This window comes from Nycticebus coucang, chromosome 3 (assembly GCF_027406575.1).
Source record: "Nycticebus coucang isolate mNycCou1 chromosome 3, mNycCou1.pri, whole genome shotgun sequence".
NCBI classification, from domain to species: domain Eukaryota; kingdom Metazoa; phylum Chordata; class Mammalia; order Primates; family Lorisidae; genus Nycticebus; species Nycticebus coucang.
The window spans coordinates 126,167,388-126,186,698 of record NC_069782.1 but is presented as its reverse complement, the minus strand read 5'-3'; the positions used below and the strand labels follow the sequence as shown (position 1 = coordinate 126,186,698).

The window sequence follows — 19,311 nt, the reverse complement described above, 5'->3', positions numbered from 1 at the left end:
GATGGGTCCAGTACCCAAGCCTCGGTGCCTCCTCCTTCACTGGGGATGACCCTGGCCTCCCCATGCTCTGGGGGGTAGGGGCTCCCCAGGGCAGACATGTGCTCCTTATCACAGCCAGAGGGCTCTTCAGGCCCACAGGACCAAGCCCCTCAATTGCCCAGGTGGAATGGGACGGTTGAGTCCCCAGTGATGAGCTCCCAGGGGTGGGTGGGCTTGGAACTGTCTCTGCTGCCTCCTGCCCCTGCCAGGTGCCAGAGGACCTTTTGAAGGCACTGAGAATCAAGGGCAAGGGCATATGCTGTGCGGTGTGAAATGCAGACTGGGGGCATTTCCTATACAGCTCTGTATCCCCAAAGCCTCCATCCATCCCAGCAGCTCCTCAGGCCAAGTCACTGCAGGCAGGGCCCTCACCAGCCCCTCCTGCCACACAGCCCCCAGAGCCCCCAGACACAATTGAAGTGCCACTGCTCAGAGGAGGGAGCAGAGGCCTAGTGCTCCCTCTGGGGTTCTCCAACCCCCCATGAGCACCTGGTCACTGTAGGGAGGAGCCAGCCCACTTGTCCCAGCATGAGCAGCCTGTTTCCCACCATATAGTGACCTCCTGTCCTGGGCCCTTCCAGTGCTGACGCTGCCCCACCCCCACCCCCCACCACTGACTCCTCCCGCACAGCCCTCTAGTGAGTCCCCACCTGCCCTCAGGCTTTTCAGAGGAATAATTAGTATTTAGTGGCTGAAAATAAATTGTCACCTCAACAAATTGGCTCTTCGGAAAATGATGTTGAATCTACCAGCAGAAATGGCCAAACCTGCCTCGGCAAACCTAAATTACCAGATGTAAAAAATAAAACGCTAAATGGCCTCTCTTCCATGGTGTCACCTTGGAAACGGCATCCTTACAATAGGCTCTCCTCCTCCCGGCTTGGCTAGCAGCCTCATCAGAGTTCCCCAGCCCTTAAGCTCCTTGCCTAGGGATAAAAGGATCCCCTGAGAATCTAGGGTCAGTGGAGCAGCCACCCAGCCACCCAGTAGCCTCACAGATGGGTGGGGTGTGGCGTGCCCCATCCCTGTGGAAAGAAGGTGCCTCCCTGCGTTTTCCTCAAACCTGCGGCTCACCAGGGCCCCACCTGTCACTGCCTAAAATGCAGAGCAGATCCTGTCACCTCCCCCCATCTTAAACTTTCCCGCTGTTGCTCCCCTGCAGCTTTCTGGAGCGACATTGAACTCCAACACATGTCCTGCAACAGTGGTCTTTAATTTTTACTCACATATCCCCAACCAGATTTTAAAAAGTATATATACCACCTCAGACATTCTTAAATTGACAGCTAAAAATTTTCATTGCAATGGCGGTAATTTCCTAGATATTGTAAATTATTAACATTTAAAAATAAAATGATCACTTTAAATTACTCTCTCATCATTCTCTAATGGAATAGCACAGCAATTTGATACCATTTCTAAATGACATAAGCAAGTTCATCTTTAAGAAATTAAACATTTTACATTGTTCTTTCTTCTCCTTGAACTAGCATTTCCATTTTACTCCCCGCTATCCTTGTTTTTTCTTCTACTATGATATATATTTATGCTACAGAGTCCTTTATTGACTACCCAGCCATACTTCTCTTTTAACATAAGTTAAAATTAAATTTTTTTCTTATTTCTTGTTACCATAAACCTCTGATTAAAGGTTTCATTTTATGAAATTCTCCTTACAATCACCAATAATAAATTATGTAATAGTTCAAAACAATATAACTGTATTTTGGAATTTAGTTACACTTTATTACACATCAAAGTAAAATTGTGTCAGACTGTTTCTCTCATAATGAGGGGATGGATTTTTTTTGTTCTTTTCTTCTCTCAGTTGGATCACGTGTCCAGGGATGAGTATCATAGACAAGTCAGGAAAATTGTGTTCACATAAATACACTGATGAGATTAGAAGGTGTTTTATTATAGCATGGCACTCAATTCTTTGCAACATATCCCAGTTTATAAGCCAAAAACTCCAAATGATCTGTCACCAAAATTAGTTTTAATGTTTCATCAACTGGCAATTCCCTGAAGCTTTCCTTCAATTCTTTTTAATGCACAGAACTAGAAACCTCTTGGCTTATGAAGGATTTGTTCATTCACTTTCTAAACTTTGATTTTCCTAATTGTCCTTTTTACACTTTGGGTTTGGGTTGGGAGAAAAGTAACTTTGTAGAGTTCTGGGGCAGGTTAATTTAGGGAGGAGTTCATGCAGAAATTTGAAGATCTGGAAATTAATTACTTTATGGGACCTTTCTCTCTCTGACCCACACACCCTTTGGAACCCTCTGGTTTCCCAGGGGAAGGTGTGCCCTGGCTTGAAGATCACTAATTTCCAGGGCCTTCCGTGACATGGCTCCTGCACTACCCAGCCTCATTCTTGCCCTGTTCCTGAAGTCTGTGCTCCTGAAGTGTGGACTACGTGGCTGAGCCACAGCCACCTTCCAGAGGACTGGCCAGTGGGTTCCCTCTCACTCCAGGCTTTGACACAGACCTCTGCCCCAAATGCCTCCCCTGCCCTGCTCTGCCCTGTCCATGGTGCATTCATCGCTTTCTGCAGGAAGCCTGCCCTGGCTACTCCCCGACAAGGAGTCATCAGACATCTCCTGTCCCTTTGTGCCCCCTCTCTGGCCTCAGTTCATACACCACCTTGTACTCACTAGCTTTCCTCTGGTCACTCAGCTCCCCTTTGTCTCCCTACTAGACTGTAAGTGAGTCCCATGAGGGCAGGGCCAGTCCCTCGCCTCTAAACACCCCAACATGTAGCAAAGGCCTGGCCCAGAGTAGGAACCATAACTCTGGAATGGTAATTGCCTGGTGGCTGCAGGCTTCCACCACTTTCCCTGGAAGGCTGGCTCTCCGTTCTCCCCTTCCCCCACAGGTGTGCCTGTCCCACCGGCTTTGAAGGACCGACCTGTGGGGTGAACACGGATGACTGCGTGGATCATGCCTGTGCCAATGGGGGTGTCTGTGTGGATGGCGTGGGCAGTTACACCTGCCGGTGTCCCCTGCAGTATGTGGGTAAGCGTGTCAGGCTTGAGCGTCTGGAGGAGGCAGGGAGCCAGAGACCTAGGAGAGCCCCTGTGCCCATGGGTGGAAGGGCCGGGTCCCCCATTGGTGAACCTGACTGCCGGACAGAGAACAAGAGAGCAGCCTTCCTCCTACTGTTGGGTCATTCTTCCCCCAGGAAAGGCCTGTGAGCAGCTGGTGGACTTGTGTTCCCCGGATCTGAACCCATGTCAACACGAGGCCCAGTGTGTGGGCACACCAGATGGGCCCAGGTCAGTGGTGTCCATTTCCAGGGTCAGGGAAGGGACAGGCCACAAAGTGAGTCTGGGCTGTGCACCCCTTCCCTGTTCCCTCGCCTGTTAAGAGTTTGGTCTCAAGTGTTCGGGGCTCCTGAGAACCAATGCAGGGGGAGGTGACAGAGCTCTGTGGCCAGAGACCTGGATTTGCAGCATGAGCCTGGATGGAGGCTTGCCTGCTCTGAGTCTGTTTCATCTGTACACTGGTCACAACAATAGCTTCCTCCTGGGATGGTTGCGAGGATTAGATGAAAAAATGCATGGAGAGCGCTTAGCTCCAGGCCTGACATCTGATCGGCGCCCCATAAATAGCGATTATCACTCTAGATCCACAATTTCTTATCCCCAATTACAAAATCCACAAAACTCTGAAAACCAAAAGCCCATTGGATGGCAAAATCTGATCTGACCTGAGCACATTTGGTAACGGAAACCGAGGCACACAAATGTGAGGTTGCTTAGGTGTTGGTCTTCCCACACAGTGTGAGTGTGTGTGGACGTGCTGCAGAAACATGAGCATGTCTGATGATGGGGCTGCCCCAGATCCCACCGGCAAGTTATAACACAACGTACGACCTTACCAAAAGTTCCAAACCCGTGTGGCCCCAGCAGGTCTGGATAAGGAGTCATTGAGTACTTCCACTGGCGTATGTGGAAGTACCTGTCACTTGAAGACTGTTGGACAAAGGTCATGGTCTTAAAAATGTTGCTCCCATCTGCAGTTTTGCAAACAGTCTCATTTGTCAGTCCATCATTCCACCAGTCAGGACAGCAATGGGGGTGGGAGCATGACTTCTTAAGGGCTTGTGACTGAGGGTCTTGAACTCAGGAATGAGGGCCATGTTAGGGCTGAGGTCCCCTGGGGAGCCCAAGGTCTACCCAGAGCAGCTTGAGGCCTGCTCAGAGAAAGCAAGAGTCAGGGGATTGTTAAGGCCAGATCCGATGGGCCATCCAGACTAGTGAGGAGTATGCTGTAGTCCTGCCTGGGCTGCTGTGCCGGGGTGGGCGTGGCAGACTGAAGAGCAGTGGCTCGTCTCGGGGCATGTGCTCTCTTCAGAGGGGTGGGACCTCAGAGGGCGGAATAAGACAGAATTGCATGTTGTCCAGTTTGAAACAGCTGGTGTGGTCTCTCATGCCGGGAGGAATGTGCCCAATTGCTGTCCTCATAGATAGAACTGATACCAGCTGTGCCTGGCATTGTATCTGGAACCTCGCAAGTATTCAATGGACAGTCACCAAATGAGCGAATCAATGAATGGAAGATAAAATGAGGCTGGGCACAGGTGGCTCTCTCCTGTAATCTTAGCACTCTGGGAGGCCAAGATGGTGGATTGCCTGAGCTCATAGGTTCAGACCAGCCTGAGCCAGAGTGAGACCTTGTCTCTAAAAATAACCACGCGTTGTGGTGGGCGCCTATAGTCCCAGCTACTTGGGAGGCTGAGTCAAGGGAATCACTTGAGCACAAGAGTTTGAGGCTGTTGTGAGCTATAACACCACGGCACTCTACCAGGGGCAACAAAGTGAGACTGTGTCTCAAAAAAAAATAATAAATAAATAAAGAAGAAGAAGAAAGAAAGAAAAAAATGAGTGAGTGGCGGCTTAGCTTCTGTAACGCTTTTTTAGAGTATAGTTCCAGACCCATTAGTGAATTGTGATCAGTTGGATACTCCCATTTAATGTTAATGTCAAGATTAACATTAAAAAATAAAACATAAAAAAACAAAAACATAATATCAAAGAGCAACACACTGTTTTATATAATAAGGATAAGTAGTATCATATAGAACTGGTTTTGTGTGTGTGTGTGTGTGCTGGGCATGGGCTCAGGCAATCCACCCACCTTGGCCTTGGGATTACAGGTGTGAGCCACCTACGCCCAGCCTGTGGGCTGTGCAGAAAAGTATTTCTTATAGCCTGAAAAACACTGGGCTAGGGAAGGAGTAAAACAGTCAAGAGCACTCATCTACCAGGTTGTGTGATTGAGGTGCAAAGTTTGGAGTTAGGAGTTTGAAAGGAGTTCAAACCAGGGACTGCTCAGAGAGGGCTGGAACACTCCCTGAAGGCTCCCTGGAGGAGGTGAGGTATTGGCCTGGCTGGACCATGCAGGGAGAGTATTCTAGAATCAACAGGTGTGAAGGGCAGGGAGGTGGCTGGTGGGGTGGTCTCGGCATTAAGGGAGCAGGAGGCCTGCCGGACAGGGAACATTCTGTAAGGTCATGACTGGAAGGGGTGCAGAGGTGTGCCCTTTATTTGATGAGCAAATGGTTGGCCAAAATGGATTTTCAGGCTAGCAGTGAGGCGCAGTGAGAACCGGGAAGCTGAGGGCTGGCCTAGAGTGGGCTGGCCCACTGAAAGGTGGGCACTAGCCATGCTGAGGACTAGGAGGTGGGGGAAGAGGGATGGAGGGGACTGTGGGACACAGGGCCAGGTGCTGGGGGTTCTGGGAGAATGAGGAAGGTATAGTGAGCAGCCAGGCAGGTCGGGAAGGGGCTGAAGTTTGGCCTTGGATGTGCTGTTGATGAGAGGGGTCCTCTGTGACAAGATTCCATCTCCTCTGCTCCTCCATCTCCTCTGCTCCATCTCCTCTGCCCCAAGCCCACACAAGCTCTCTGTTCATACTAACAAAGGCTCCACGATGTGCTGGGGGTTTACATCCAGCGCTCTGTCTGTCTTCCTGTGGGGGGAGGGTCTCTGTCACATGCTCAGGCTGTGTGGGCCCTGGTGCGCTCTCCTGGCTGCCCAGGCTCTGGGCCGAATGTGCGGCTGAGCACCCAACCACCCCCGCCCGCCCCCCAGGTGTGAGTGTGCACCAGGTTACGCAGGTGACAACTGCAGTGAAAATCAGGATGACTGCAGGGACCATCGCTGCCAGAACGGAGCCCAGTGCGTGGATGAAGTCAACAGCTACTCCTGCCTCTGTGCCGAGGGCTACAGGTGAGCGGCACCGGGATACATCCATCATGAGTGACTTCTCCAGCTATCAGCCCCTGGGCCACCAGCCATGGCCAGGGGAAGGGGAAGGGCAGAGATAGGTAGGTGGGTGCTGGGATTGAATCATGGCAGCTATGCAGCTTTCAGATAATCATGCAAATACCCAGAGCCCCGGCAGAGGGTCCCTAGCCTGTGCGGTGGAGGGGGTGGGAGGTGGGCGTAGATTACTGGGCAGTGTTCTATCACTTACCTACCCAGCCAACCTCTAATGACATGTCCTGCCATAAAGGTTATCTGCCTTTGCACCTGGACTCCCCTGGGAGGTTAGAGGGGCTGTCCTTCTTTCGGCCAACCCCCTCCCATACTCTGCTCATGAAATTTTTAGAGAACTGATTTTATTGAGGTATAATTCACATACCATACAGTTCAAATGTAAAACTCAATGACTTTTAGTATATTCTGAGAGTTGTGTGTCCATCCTCACAATTTTAGAACATTTCCATCATCCCCTGCAAAAGACCCCTTCTCTATCACCCCGAACCCTTCTCCCTCCCACCTCTAGGTGACCACTAATCTACTAAAATTTATGTCTGTAGATCTGTCTTTTCTGGACATTGCATATACATCCAATCCTACTATCTGGCTTCTTTAACTTTAGCATAATCCATATTGTATGACATATTAGCACGTCATTCCTTTTTATGGCTACGTAATATTACATTGTGTGGCTATATCACATTTTGTTTATCCATTCATCATATGATAGGCATTTAGGTTTTTCCCTTTATTTTATTATTATTATTATTTTTTTTTTTTTTTTTTGAGACAGAGTCTCAAGCTGTCACTGTAGGTAGAGTGCTATGGTGTCATAGCTCACAGCAACTTCCAACTCTTGGGCTCAAGTGATCCTCTTGCCTCAAAGGATCACTCTTCTAAAATAGTAGAGACAGGGGTCTCACTTTTGCTCAGACTGGTTTCAAAGTCGTGAGCTCAGGCAGTCCACCCACCTTGGCCTCCCAGAGTGCTAGGATTATAGGCGTGAGCCACCATGCCTGGCTTATTTCCATTTTTTGGCTATCATGAATACTGATGCTCTGAGCCTTTGTGTACAGGTTTTTGTGTAGATATCCATTTTCAGTTCTCTTGTGTACATAGCTAGGGGTGGATTTTCTGGACCACATCTTTAACTGTTTGAGGAAGTATCAAAATATTTTCTAGTGGTCACATCATTGTACATTTCCACCAGCAGTGTATGAGAATTCCGATTGCTCCACACCCTCAGTAACACTTGTTACTTCTAGTCATCCTAGTGCCTATGAATTAGTGTCCTATTGTGGTTCTGATTTCATTTTCTTGATGGGTAATGATAAGCATCTTTGATCTGCTTACTGGCCATTTTTAGATCTTCTTTGGAGAAATGTATATTCAAGTTCTTTGCCCATTTTTAAATTGAGGCTTTTTTATTATTGAATTGTAAGAGCTCTTTATATACTTTAGATAAGTACATTATTAGACATGATTTGCAAATATTTTCCACTATTCTTAAGGTTGTCTTTTCTTGATAATGTCACAGAAGTTTTACTGGTCTCATTATCTATTTTTTCTTTTATTGCTTGTGCTTTTGGTGTCATAGCTAAGAAACTATTTCCTAATTCAAGGTCATGAGGATTTACATCTATGTTGTCTTCTAAGAGTTTCATAGTTTTAGCTCTTATATTTAGATCATTGATCCATTTTGAGTTAATTTTTATACATGGTGTGAGGAAGGGATACAGTTTCATTCTTTTGCATATCCAGTTGTCCCAGCACTATTTGTTGACAAGGCTATTCTTTCTCCCATTGAATTGTCTTGGAATCCTTGTCAGAAATCAATTGGCCATAAATGTAAGGGTATTTCAGGACTATAAATTCTAGTCTCTTGATCCATATAGCTACCTTTTTGTCAGTACCACACTGTCTTGATTTTTGTAGTTTTTTGTAATATGTTTTGAAATTTGGAAGTATAAGTCCTCCCAGTTTGTTTGTTTTTTAAGATTGTTTTTGGCTATTCTATTTTTGGCTATGAGTTCCTTGAATTTCCATATGAATTTTAGAATCAGCCAATTTCTGCAAAGTCAGCTGGGATTTTGATAGAGATGATATTGAATTTGTGGATCAATGTCTGAAGTGTTGCCATTTTAACAATATTAAGTCTCCCAATCCATGAACACAAAATGCCTTTCAATTTATTTAGATCTCCTTTAATTTCTTTCCACAATGTTTTGTAGTGTTCAAAGTATAAATTTTGCATCACTTCTAAAAATGTATTCCTAAGTATTTTATGCTGTTTGATCCTATTATAAAAGGAATGTTTCCTTAACTTCACTTTTTGTTTGATATTTGTACATCAATATTGCATTCTGAAACTTGCTGAATTCTTTCATTAGTTCTAACCACATTTTAGGGGATTCTGTAGGATTTTCCTTTTTGCAGTTTTTGGCCGGGGCCGAGTTTGAACCTGCCACCTCCGATATATGGGGCTGGCGCCCTACTCCTTTGAGCCATAGGCGCCGCCCATAGGATTTTCTTATACAAGATCATGGCATCTGCAAATAGAGATAGCTTTAAATCTTTTCCAGTTTAGACGTATTTTATTTCTCCTCCTTTCTTTCTTTCCTTTCTTCTCTCCCTTTCTTTTTCTTTCCCTCCATCCCTCCCTCTCCCTTCCTTTCTTTCTCATTTTCTTTCTTTTCTTTTCTCCTCTCCTCTCCTCTTTTCTTTCTTTTCTCTTCCCCTAACTGTTCTGGCTAGAATGTCCAGTATAATTTTCATTTCTTTGAGATAGAGTCTCATTCTCTTGCCCAAGCTAGAGTGCCAACAACCTCAAACGCCTGGGTTCAGGTGATCCTCCTGCCTCAGCCTCCAAATAGCTGGGACTACAGGGACCTGCCACAGTGCCTGGCTCATTTTTTCTATTTTTAGTAGAGACAAAATATCCTTCTTTTGTTCCTAGTCTTAGGGGGAAAGTAATTCAGTCTCTCAACATTAAGTGTAATGTTAGTTGTGTGGTTTTTGTGGGTTTTCTTTATCAGGTTGAAAAAGTTCATTTTTGTTCCTATTTTGTGGAGTGTTTTATCATGAAGGGATGTTGAAGTTTTTCAAGTGCCTTTTCTGCATCTGTTGAGATGATCATGTAATTTTTTATTTTTTAAACAAAACATAGATGTAAGTCCTCATGACCATACCATCCTCTACTGGTATGATGTATTCCATTCATTGACATTCAGATGTTAAATCAACTTTGCATTCCTGGGGTAAATCCCACTTGGTTCTGGGATATAACCCTTTTTTTAATTTTTTATTAAATCATAGCTGTGTACATTGATATGATCATGGGGCATCATTCACTAGCTCCACAGACCGTTTGACACACTTTCATCACTCTAGTTAACATAGCCTTCCTGGCATTCTCTCAGTTAAAGTGCCAAGACACTTACGTTCCTCATTTCCCAAGTTTCACATATACCCTTGTAAGATGCACCATCCCTTTTTATACTGGATTTGATTTGCTTGTATTTTGTTGAGGATTTGGGTGCCTTTATTCATAAGAAATAGTGGTCCGTAGTTTTCTTTTGTTGTAATGTCTATGCTTTTGGTGTCAGGGTAATGCCAGTCTCACAGAATAAGCTAGGAAGCATTTCCTCCTTTCAAATATTTTTTTGGAAGAGTTTGTGAAGAATTGGCATTAATTCTTCTTTAAATGTTGATAAAACTCACTAGTGAAACCATCTGGGCCTGGGAAATTTTCTGATTATTAATTCATTTTCTTTACTTCTTATGGGTTTATTCAGATTTTTCTGTTTTTTCTTGAGTCATTTTTGGTAGTTGTGTTTTTCTAAAAATTTTTTCATTCATCTATGTTGTCTGATTTGTTGGCATATAGTTGTTCATGGTATTCCCTTATCATTTTTTTTACTTCTACAAGGTTGCTGTTAATGTCCTTTCTTTTTATTCTGATTCTAGTAATTTGAGTCTTCCCTCTTTCTGCTTGTGTCTGAAATTTGAGTTCTCTTTTCTGTAAAATGGGTACAGTAAAATCTGCCTTGCAGTTATTGACATGAGTAGGGAGTGCTTCTCAGACTTTTATGTACACATGACTCATCTGAGATCTTATTTAAAAACAGATTCGGTAGGTTTTCAAACTCTGGTGAGTGCCCAGGTAATGTGGATGCTGCTGGTTGAAGGACCACACTTTTTTCTCCACCGTCCTTCTGGCTCTCGGTACTCTCAAAAACCAGTGTTCATTAGGAACATCTTCTGTCACTTTAAGGATCCATTTTCTCAAGTTTAGTGAATTTCCCTCTAGGCCTGTGGAAGAGGAAGATACCCCACCCCCTTCCTCCTTTGACTCTGACTTCTCCAACCTGTGTCCTTTCCTCTCAGTGGACAGCTCTGTGAGATCCCTCCCCAGCCACCTGCCCCCAGGAACCCCTGTGAGGGGACTGAGTGCCAGAATGGGGCCATCTGTGTGGACCAGGGCAGCAGGCCCGTGTGCCAGTGCCTCCCAGGCTTTGGTGGCCCCGAGTGTGAGAAGCTGCTCAGTGTCAACTTTGTGGATCGGGACACTTACCTGCAGTTCACCGACCTGCAGAACTGGCCACGGGCCAACATCACACTGCAGGTGCGTGCCCAGGGGACCTAGTCACAGAAGGGAGTCAGGGAGCAGGGGCTCTGGTCTCAGGCCAGAGTATCTAATGCATCCCACAGGGTACCCGAGGAGCTGGGAGGGCCCTGAATCAGTCAAAACGCTTAGATGTGTGTATCAGGATCTCAGCTGGAGCTAGTTTAAGCACCCTTGGAAGGATTAATGAGTCAAAAAACCAGGGCAGGGTGGAAGTGGTCTCACGTGTAACTGGATTCAGAAAACCAAACTTGACACCACCTTCGCCCACCATCTCTTGTCTCCACTGCTGCTCGGCCTCTGCTTCCAGTACTACAGACAGGCTTTCTCTCTATGGCCAGAGCATGGCCAGGGCTAACCCTGGGCTTGTATGTTTAACCACATGTCACCGGGGTCTTTTAAATTACTCTTTTCATGTCTTCAGCTCCATCTCAGAGCATCATCAATTTGGGGGGGGGGGAGCAAGTCCCACTTCAACAGCATTGATGAAGTATATAGATATTTTGATAAATATTTTGGGGGCAGGAGAGGAAATTGGATTTTATCACACAGCACATGATGGAACGTTTTAAACCCTTCTTTAGTCATCTTCTGTTCCCCCAAATTCCATTCCCTATCACAGATGCCACATCTTTCTTGTCCCCTCTCTTTTGTCCTCTCCTCCTTTTTTCTCAGAACCCTTCAACCTCTCACATGTGCCCTTCTGCCCTCTCCCCGTCACTCTCCAGCATCCTACCCACCACACTCTCTTCACAGCAAGACAGCGACCAGCCTAACTGCTCAGAGAATCAAACTCTCCCAAACGCTAACCAGCCATTGCCTCTGGCACATCCTTGTTTTTCCTCATCTCCCACAGGGCCATCACTAGCCATTTAAAAGTGCTGCTCCTTACCAGCTCTGATGAGATCATCTTGGGAAAGATCTCTAATTGGCTTGGCTATAGTCACATGCCCACCACTGAACCAACCACTGAGCCCATGGAGATGGGGTGGTATGATTGGTCAGACTGGGTCATGTGCCCACCTCTACTGAACAGGGCAGAAGAAAGGGAAGGACAGGGACAAGGCAAGAAAAAATGACCATGGTTCCTATGGCATTTTAGAGGGATCTCTCTCCCAAGGCAAAAACCCCACCTTTGCCCGGTTCCAGTGACAGACACTACTTCTCTAGTGGCTCTGCTGTCAGAGGGCCTTCCTGAATGTGTCCTCTTTGCAGTTCTTACCTGAGCATCCAGCTTCCTGAGGCCCGCAGAGCAGGCTGCCCACCCCTAGGAGAGAGCAGCCCGTCTAATTTCCCTCTCCTGGGAGATTGCCCCGAGGCCTCTTCCCTGCTCCTCCCAACCTCTGCTGGTCCCTTACCCTCTCCTGGCTGGCCCTGGCCAGCATTCCATCCAGGGGCTGCAGCCTCTGTCAGTGCCCCTGGAGGTATGGCCCCAGTGTGGTCAGGTGGGGAGCGCAGTTCACACAGCATCCGTCTTCCAAACTTGGGTTTCCTACCTGCCCTACCACCTGCCCACCTGTGCTGCTGCTGCATGGGATGGGGGAGACAAAGTGCCACTGCCCATCAGGTGTCCACGGCAGAAGACAACGGGATCCTGCTGTACAATGGGGACAATGACCACATCGCAGTTGAGCTATACCAGGGCCATGTGCGGGTCAGCTACGATCCAGGAAGCTACCCCAGCTCTGCCATCTACAGGTGGGACTTCCTTAGGCTACCCCACCGCTCTCAGGCTGGAGGGTGCCTGGAGAGGGTCTTCTGGGCTCAGAGCAGGTGGTGATGGGGACCACAGGAAACTGGCACTGCCCAGGCGAGAGGAGCATGTGAACTGCCTGGCTTGGAGGCCCTCTGCAGCCTTCTTCCTATCCCTCTTCTTCACGAGGGCTCCTTAAATGGGGAGGTGCCAGACTAGTGAGTTGGAGACCTTCCACCCCAAGCTTCTCCGCCTTCCCCAGGAAGTCTAAGAAAGGGAGTAAGGGAGGGATCAAGCTATAGGTCATAGGGCCCTATGGGCCCCTTCCTTAGAGATTTGGTCTTGGCTGAGGAAGGGCCCAAGCAGGGATGGCCCAAACTGAAGCCCATTCCCTGAGCGGGGGGATCTCATCTTCTTCCAGTGCCGAGACAATCAATGATGGCCAGTTTCACACTGTCGAGCTGGTTGCCTTTGACCAGATGGTGAATCTCTCTATCGATGGTGGCAGTCCCATGACCATGGACAACTTTGGCAAACACTATACACTCAACAGTGAGGCCCCCCTCTATGTGGGAGGTAAGGACCTGCCCTGGATGGAGGCTGTTGCTATCCCCCCTCAGGCCTCTCCATCAGGCCATGGTGACCTCATTTGCTCTCTGGCCTAAGGCTAGCCAGGAGAGCTAGTGCCAGGGACTGAACTGTGTGAAAATGCCAATAGGATGGAGAATGGGGTCCTAGTGACTGCCTAGCTGCTACCAGGTTATCCTCTCTAATTCGAGCCCAGGCTGCTCTCTACCTGGCCCAGACTAACCAAGAAAGACTGAGATTGGGTCGTGTCCAAGGCCTGACCTCGGGGAGGGCCTGGAACTTTCCCAGCTCTCTTCCCCACCATAGATATCTTTCCTCTTGGCTTTGGGCCAGAGGGGGCTTCTCAATTACTTGGGTTCGGCCAGTGCTGTGGCTCAGACCTGTAATCCTAACACTTTGGGAGTCTGAGCAGGAGGATCACTTGAAGCTAGAAGTTTGAAACCAGCCTGAACAAAATAGAAAGACCATGTCACTACAAAAAAATAGAAAAAAAAAATCAACCAAGTGTGGTGGTACACACCTATATAGTCCCAGCTGCTCAGGAGGCTGAGGCAGGAGGATCACTTGAACCCAGGAGTTTGTATTTGCAGTGAACTATGATGGTACACCTGCACTCTAGCCGGGTGACAGAGTAAGGTGCTCTGTCTTTAAAAAAAAAAAAGCTCGGGGTCCATTCCCAGTGGGCCAATAGCCACTGCAACAGACTCATGCACAGGGTCCCTGCATCAGCTGGAGACGTCCTTGGCTGACCTTACAGGCTGTGCAGGCTAGGTGACCCCAGTCCATCACCTGCAAGCATTCCTAGGTCAGGACAAGGCAAGCTTCCTACTAGTAGAGCACAAAAGCAGTGACAGTGCTGTACATATGAGGTCTAGGCCTTGGTTTCTGAGAGGTCAAGTCTGGTGTCCCACAGGAAGAGAGAGAACCCTAGGTAAGGGCAGCCAGACTTCTGAATCAGGCACCCAGACCCCTACCCATTGGTTGGCCACTGCCAGGCCTGACACCCAGCTCTTATCACAGGGGAAGCAGCTTTTCCATTTCTTCTAGAAAAGCAGTCTGGTCCCTCTAAGGTTACACAGGAAGACCTTGGCTTAGGGTTGCAGGGACGGACAGAGGGAGCTGCCCAGCAGACCTCCAAGGTAGGTGCCAGCCATGGCTCATTCCAGCTCTGCTCCCACCCTCACTCCAGGGATGCCCGTGGATGTGAACTCAGCCGCCTTCCGCCTATGGCAGATCCTCAATGGCACCAGCTTCCACGGCTGCATCCGAAATCTGTACATCAACAATGAGCTGCAGGACTTCACCAAGACACAGATGAAGCCAGGAGTGGTGCCTGGCTGTGAGCCCTGCCGCAAGCTCTATTGCCTGCATGGCATCTGCCAGCCCAATGCCACCCCGGGGCCCAGGTGCCACTGTGAGGCCGGCTGGGGGGGCCTGCACTGTGACCAGCCAGCCGACGGGCCCTGCCATGGCCACAAGTGAGCCTGGGATGGCTGAGGGAACCCCTGCTACCCACTAGGTCTCCTTTCCCCCATAGCAAGACTGTCTTACAAACTTGTCTTTAAACCCCCAAATTGGGGGTGGCACCTGTGGCTCAGTGAGTAGGGCACTGGCCCCGTTTACCGAGCGTGGCAGGTTTAGGCCTGGCCCTGGCCAAACTGCAACAAAAAATAGCCAGGCGTGTGGCGGGCGCCTGTAGTCCCAGTTACTCGGGAGGCTGAGGCAAGAGAATTGCCTAAGCCCAGGAATTGAAGGTTGCTGTGAGCTGTGCGATGCCACGGCACTCTACCAAGGGCAATAAAGTGAGACTCTGTCTCTACAATAAATAAATAAATAATAAACCCCCAAATTGAGCCAGTCATGATGGCTCATGCCTGTAATCCCAGCACTCTGGGAGGCCGAGGCAGGTGGACTGCTTGAGCCCAGGAGTTTGAGACCAGCCTTAGCAAGAGGAAGACTCAGTCTCTACTAAAAACAGAAAAACTAGCTGTGCATTGTTGTGGGCGCCTATAGTCCCAGCTACTTGGGATGCTGTGGCAAGAGGATCCCTTGAGCCCAGGAGTTTGAGGTTGCTGTGAGCTATGATGTCACAGCACTCTACCCAGGGTGACAGAGTGAGATTGTTTCAAAAAAACTAAGAAAACAAATTGGACATGTGGCCCAACACAGGGTTTTATTGTTTATCTGGTTTTCAGTTTTTATTAACAGGTTTTATGGAAAAGGTCCATTAGGACAAGCAGAATCGCATTGTGCTCCTTTTGTTTAAATTTTCAGTATTTATTAACAGTTTTTATGGAAAAGGTCCATTAGGACAAGCAGAATCACACTGTGCTCCTTTTGTTTAAATCTTGGGAACAGAGTGATACTCATGAAGTCAAGGCTGGGAGGTGTGGGCTCCCCTTGGGGTGGACCTTGGCTCCGCCTGTCCTCACAGTGCCTTTTCTCTGTCCTCTCCAGGTGTGTCCATGGGAAGTGTGTGCCCCTTGATGCGCTCTCCTACAGCTGCCAGTGCCAGGATGGGTACTCAGGGGCCCTGTGCAACCAGGCTGGGGCACCAGCAGAGCCCTGCGGGGGCCTGCAGTGCCTACACGGCCACTGCCAGGCCTCGGCCACCAAGGGGGCTCACTGTGTGTGTGACCCTGGCTTTTCAGGCGAGCTGTGTGAGCAAGGTCAGGGCCCCTCTCCTGATGTGCCCTCCCCGGGGCCCCCACACAACCTACTTTAGCAACTTGACTCTTCTCCCCAACCTCAGCAGCCCCTCTGTGTCCTTGCGCACACCCCCTGAGCCACTGTTGGGTTTTTGGTGACACCCCCGCCTCTGGCGCTGAGCCCTGCCCTCTCCATCTCCCCTGATGCAGCCTGCCCTGCAGCTCCCTTATCCTGGAGTTTCCCTCTTCTGGCTGGGTTCTCTCCTTACAGAAGAGACCACCCTGGCTAAATCTCAGGACCTGGGTGCAGCAAGATGTCCAAGGGGTGGGGACTCCTCCCAGGCCCTCCCTGGTCTGCTTGACCAAGATGCTTCTGCTGGAATCCAGACTGCTGAGGCTGAGCAGGCAGAAGCTGAGAAAGCAGAACTCAGGCACCTTAAGGGTCTCCTAGGCCATACCTCCCAGCATCAATTCCTTCTGTGATGTTACTGCTTCCAGGGTCTCCAGCCTCTTCTTTCATACTCTAGCAATGATAGCCACCTCCCCTGGCAGCCCAGTTGTCCTGGAGGGCCCTGGCTGTGAGGAAGGCCTTCCTTCCCCCTGACACGACCGTAGGCCCCAGCGGATGTGGTGTGCATGTGCATGATGGCGGGAGGTGGGAGGCTGCTGGGCCAGGCATTGGGTCTGGGAGCCAGAGGACCTGCCCTGAGGATGCTACTCTTCTCCTCCTGCCTCGCCAGGGGCAGCAACTGGCTGGTGGCTGTGCCCTGAGGTTTTCTCTTGGTGTCTGTCCCATCCAGAGTCCGAGTGCCAGGGGGACCCTGTCCGGGACTTTCACCAGGTCCAGAGGGGCTATGCCATCTGCCAGACCACACGCCCGCTGTCATGGGTGGAGTGCCGGGGCTCGTGTCCGGGGCAGGGCTGCTGCCGGGGCCTTCGGCTGAAGCGGAGGAAGTTCACCTTTGAATGCAGCGATGGGACCTCTTTTGCTGAGGAGGTGGAGAAGCCCACCAAGTGTGGCTGTGCCCTCTGCGTGTAGCGCTGGATGTGGACTGGGTGGGGCTGAGGGTGGGCGAGGGAGGCTCAGCTGGCAGCAGCAGTGGAGACAATGCCAGCAGCTGGGCCGTCACTGCGGCGGCTCCTGGGCAGCTGGGCTCTTTTGGATAAGTGATGCCAGAGCAGCCTTTTGAAAGCAAATTGTGCCACAGCTGGGGACAGAAGGGTGGGCGAGGCCCGAGCTGCGGACTGCCCTCTCTGGAAGTGCCTTTCACAAATAGGCACTTAATAAATATTTGTTGAATGAATGTGTGTGTGAGGTCAGGCCAAGAAGTTCAGAATGGTGACATTCCTCTTTGCTAGCTACCTGAGTCTGAAGAAGGGGACTGTCTCCTTCCCAAACCAACCGTTCCCTCAGGCCTGTGGTTCAAGCTGGACTGAAGCTGGGTCCTCAGACCCAGAAGCCCCTTGTCTGTCTGCGGATAAGCTTGAAGTTCTCTCAGCCTCTCCGGGGAAGCCAGACTTGTTCATTCCACTGCTGTGGCATCAGCTGGCAGCAGGCCAGGCTGTGCAGGGGAAGGGCCGCCTCCTGCTGGCCAGGAAGGCACTGACCCTTGCCCCCTGGGCTGACTGATGGCATTTGGAGGTGGCTCTTAGAACTAGGCCTCTGGATCCTAACTGGTTATAGGATGACCAGTGTAGTGTAAGGAGGAAACAGCCACTAGGGCTGCTTGGGGTGGCAGACCCCAAAGAGGGCAGGAGGTTCTTGGCTCCAGCTGACTAACCATCACCAGCCTCTAGATACTAGCCACAGAAGGGGCAGTGGTCCTGGGCTTCCCAGCCACTAGCCAGCCACAAGCTGTCAGTGAGTCATCAGCAGAGGGACAGGGTGTGGGAGCCCAGGCCAGGCTGCTTGATGGGTCCAGAGCCCTTTGCAGGCCTGCAGGGAACAGCAGAAGGGATAGGGGGCCAGGTGTCAGGAAATTGCCACTGGCTTTATCACTCTGGGCAAATTTCTTCTCCTGGGCCTTGGGCTCCTCAGCTATCACATGGGAAGGTGGGATGACCAAAGGAGCAGCGCAGATGCTCCTACTATGCTCTCAGGAGGGGGGATTAGAAGACCCATTTTCATTAATCACATCGATAAGTATTTATGTGCCTAACCCAGGGCTGGGTCCTATAGTTGTTCTGCCCTGATGGACATCTGGGAACTAACCCCAGAGCATCACAGGAGCAGCCAGGATGCCTGGGAGGAAGCTGAGCTGAACAGGGGCTCTGGCTGCCCACCTGCTAGCAATGAAAGATGCAGTGTTTGAAGTCACTGAGTACATCACTGACGGAATACCAAGGCTTCTCTTCCATGGAGAGTGAAATGTGGAAAGACGACTTTTGATTCCAAATAGGGAGCTGGCTGAAAGGAGTCACACTCCTTTTCCCCAAGATGTCCCCCCATCAGGGTGTGTCCCTGGGGTAATCCTGGTGGGCAAAGGAGGTGAGCATGTCCATTTTCTGGCTCCCTCCACCTTTAACCAGAAAGCAAGGTCGGGGGTGTATCCGGTGGGGTTAGAGGAGCCTTGTGTCTGTGCCCCAGTGCACGTGGGCAGCAAGGGGAGCCTTTGGTGCTGATTAGTGGAGGGCTTGCTTTCCTGTGCTGTGGGAGCTTGGAACATTCCATTACACTGGGACTCAAGCCAATAATTAGAGTATCGGGACCCCTGTGATTGGGAAAGGGCCCTGTCCTGCCTGCTTGGGGGAGGGTCCTCATGGTGGGATCTGACCCTCACCGGGAACTGGGCTGTGTTTTCTAGTACTTCTGAGCAAGCCACAAAGCCTGCCCCCACCACAAGTGGACTGAGCAGGAGGGGCCTCCCAGGGCTTTTCCCAGGGCTGCATAGCATCCCTCTTACTTCTGAATGTCTGGCCACTGTGGGATCCCGGAGAGAGGCTGCACCAGCCAATTAGGGCAGAAAGGCTCAAAGGCAGCTAGCCTGTCCCCTCCCTGGGGACACATGCTCTGGGAATTACCAACCTGAGACAGGTAGCTTCCTGGGCCACCACTGCTCCCAACTGCCCTGAGCTTGAAGGGCACTGACTGGCAAGAGGCTTCTTCCCACTGTGGATGGTGAGAAGACACTGAGATGGGCAAGGCCCACACCCCTCACCCCACACTATGGGATGGGGGTGAGCGGCTGGAGTGTTCCCAGGGAGCACACGTGACCTTAGGGCCACTGCTGCCAGCGCTCCACACCCAGCCTTCAGCAGAGCCGCACTGCCCCTTGGTGGAGGCTGGTGGTGGGACCTACCACGAGGGTGAGGTGAGAGCCGTGGCCACAAGACCAACTTCTCCAACGTGGCCACCAGCTGGCCAGTCACTAAGGACATGAGCCATGTGTCATGTGGCCTGTTCACACTAGGGCTCACTAAATCTTGGAAGAAGGCTACTGCGAAGCCATC

At 50.0% G+C, this 19,311-nt stretch overlaps 1 protein-coding gene across 2 annotated transcripts in view; it reads left to right on the top strand.

The window, feature by feature from the left end:
• Positions 1 to 18,857, top strand: part of SLIT1 (slit guidance ligand 1) — a 177,273-nt gene extending 158,416 nt beyond the window's left edge. For both annotated transcript variants that reach the window (XM_053584668.1, XM_053584670.1), the window contains 9 exons: positions 2,918 to 3,057; positions 3,224 to 3,317; positions 6,138 to 6,275; positions 10,695 to 10,932; positions 12,500 to 12,630; positions 13,047 to 13,201; positions 14,403 to 14,691; positions 15,671 to 15,882; positions 16,662 to 18,857. In XM_053584668.1, the coding sequence (XP_053440643.1) occupies positions 2,918 to 3,057; positions 3,224 to 3,317; positions 6,138 to 6,275; positions 10,695 to 10,932; positions 12,500 to 12,630; positions 13,047 to 13,201; positions 14,403 to 14,691; positions 15,671 to 15,882; positions 16,662 to 16,900 (1,636 nt within the window). In that variant the 3' untranslated portion in view covers positions 16,901 to 18,857. The remainder of the gene's footprint in view (positions 1 to 2,917; positions 3,058 to 3,223; positions 3,318 to 6,137; positions 6,276 to 10,694; positions 10,933 to 12,499; positions 12,631 to 13,046; positions 13,202 to 14,402; positions 14,692 to 15,670; positions 15,883 to 16,661) is intronic.
• The last annotated feature ends 454 nt before the right edge of the window (positions 18,858 to 19,311 follow it).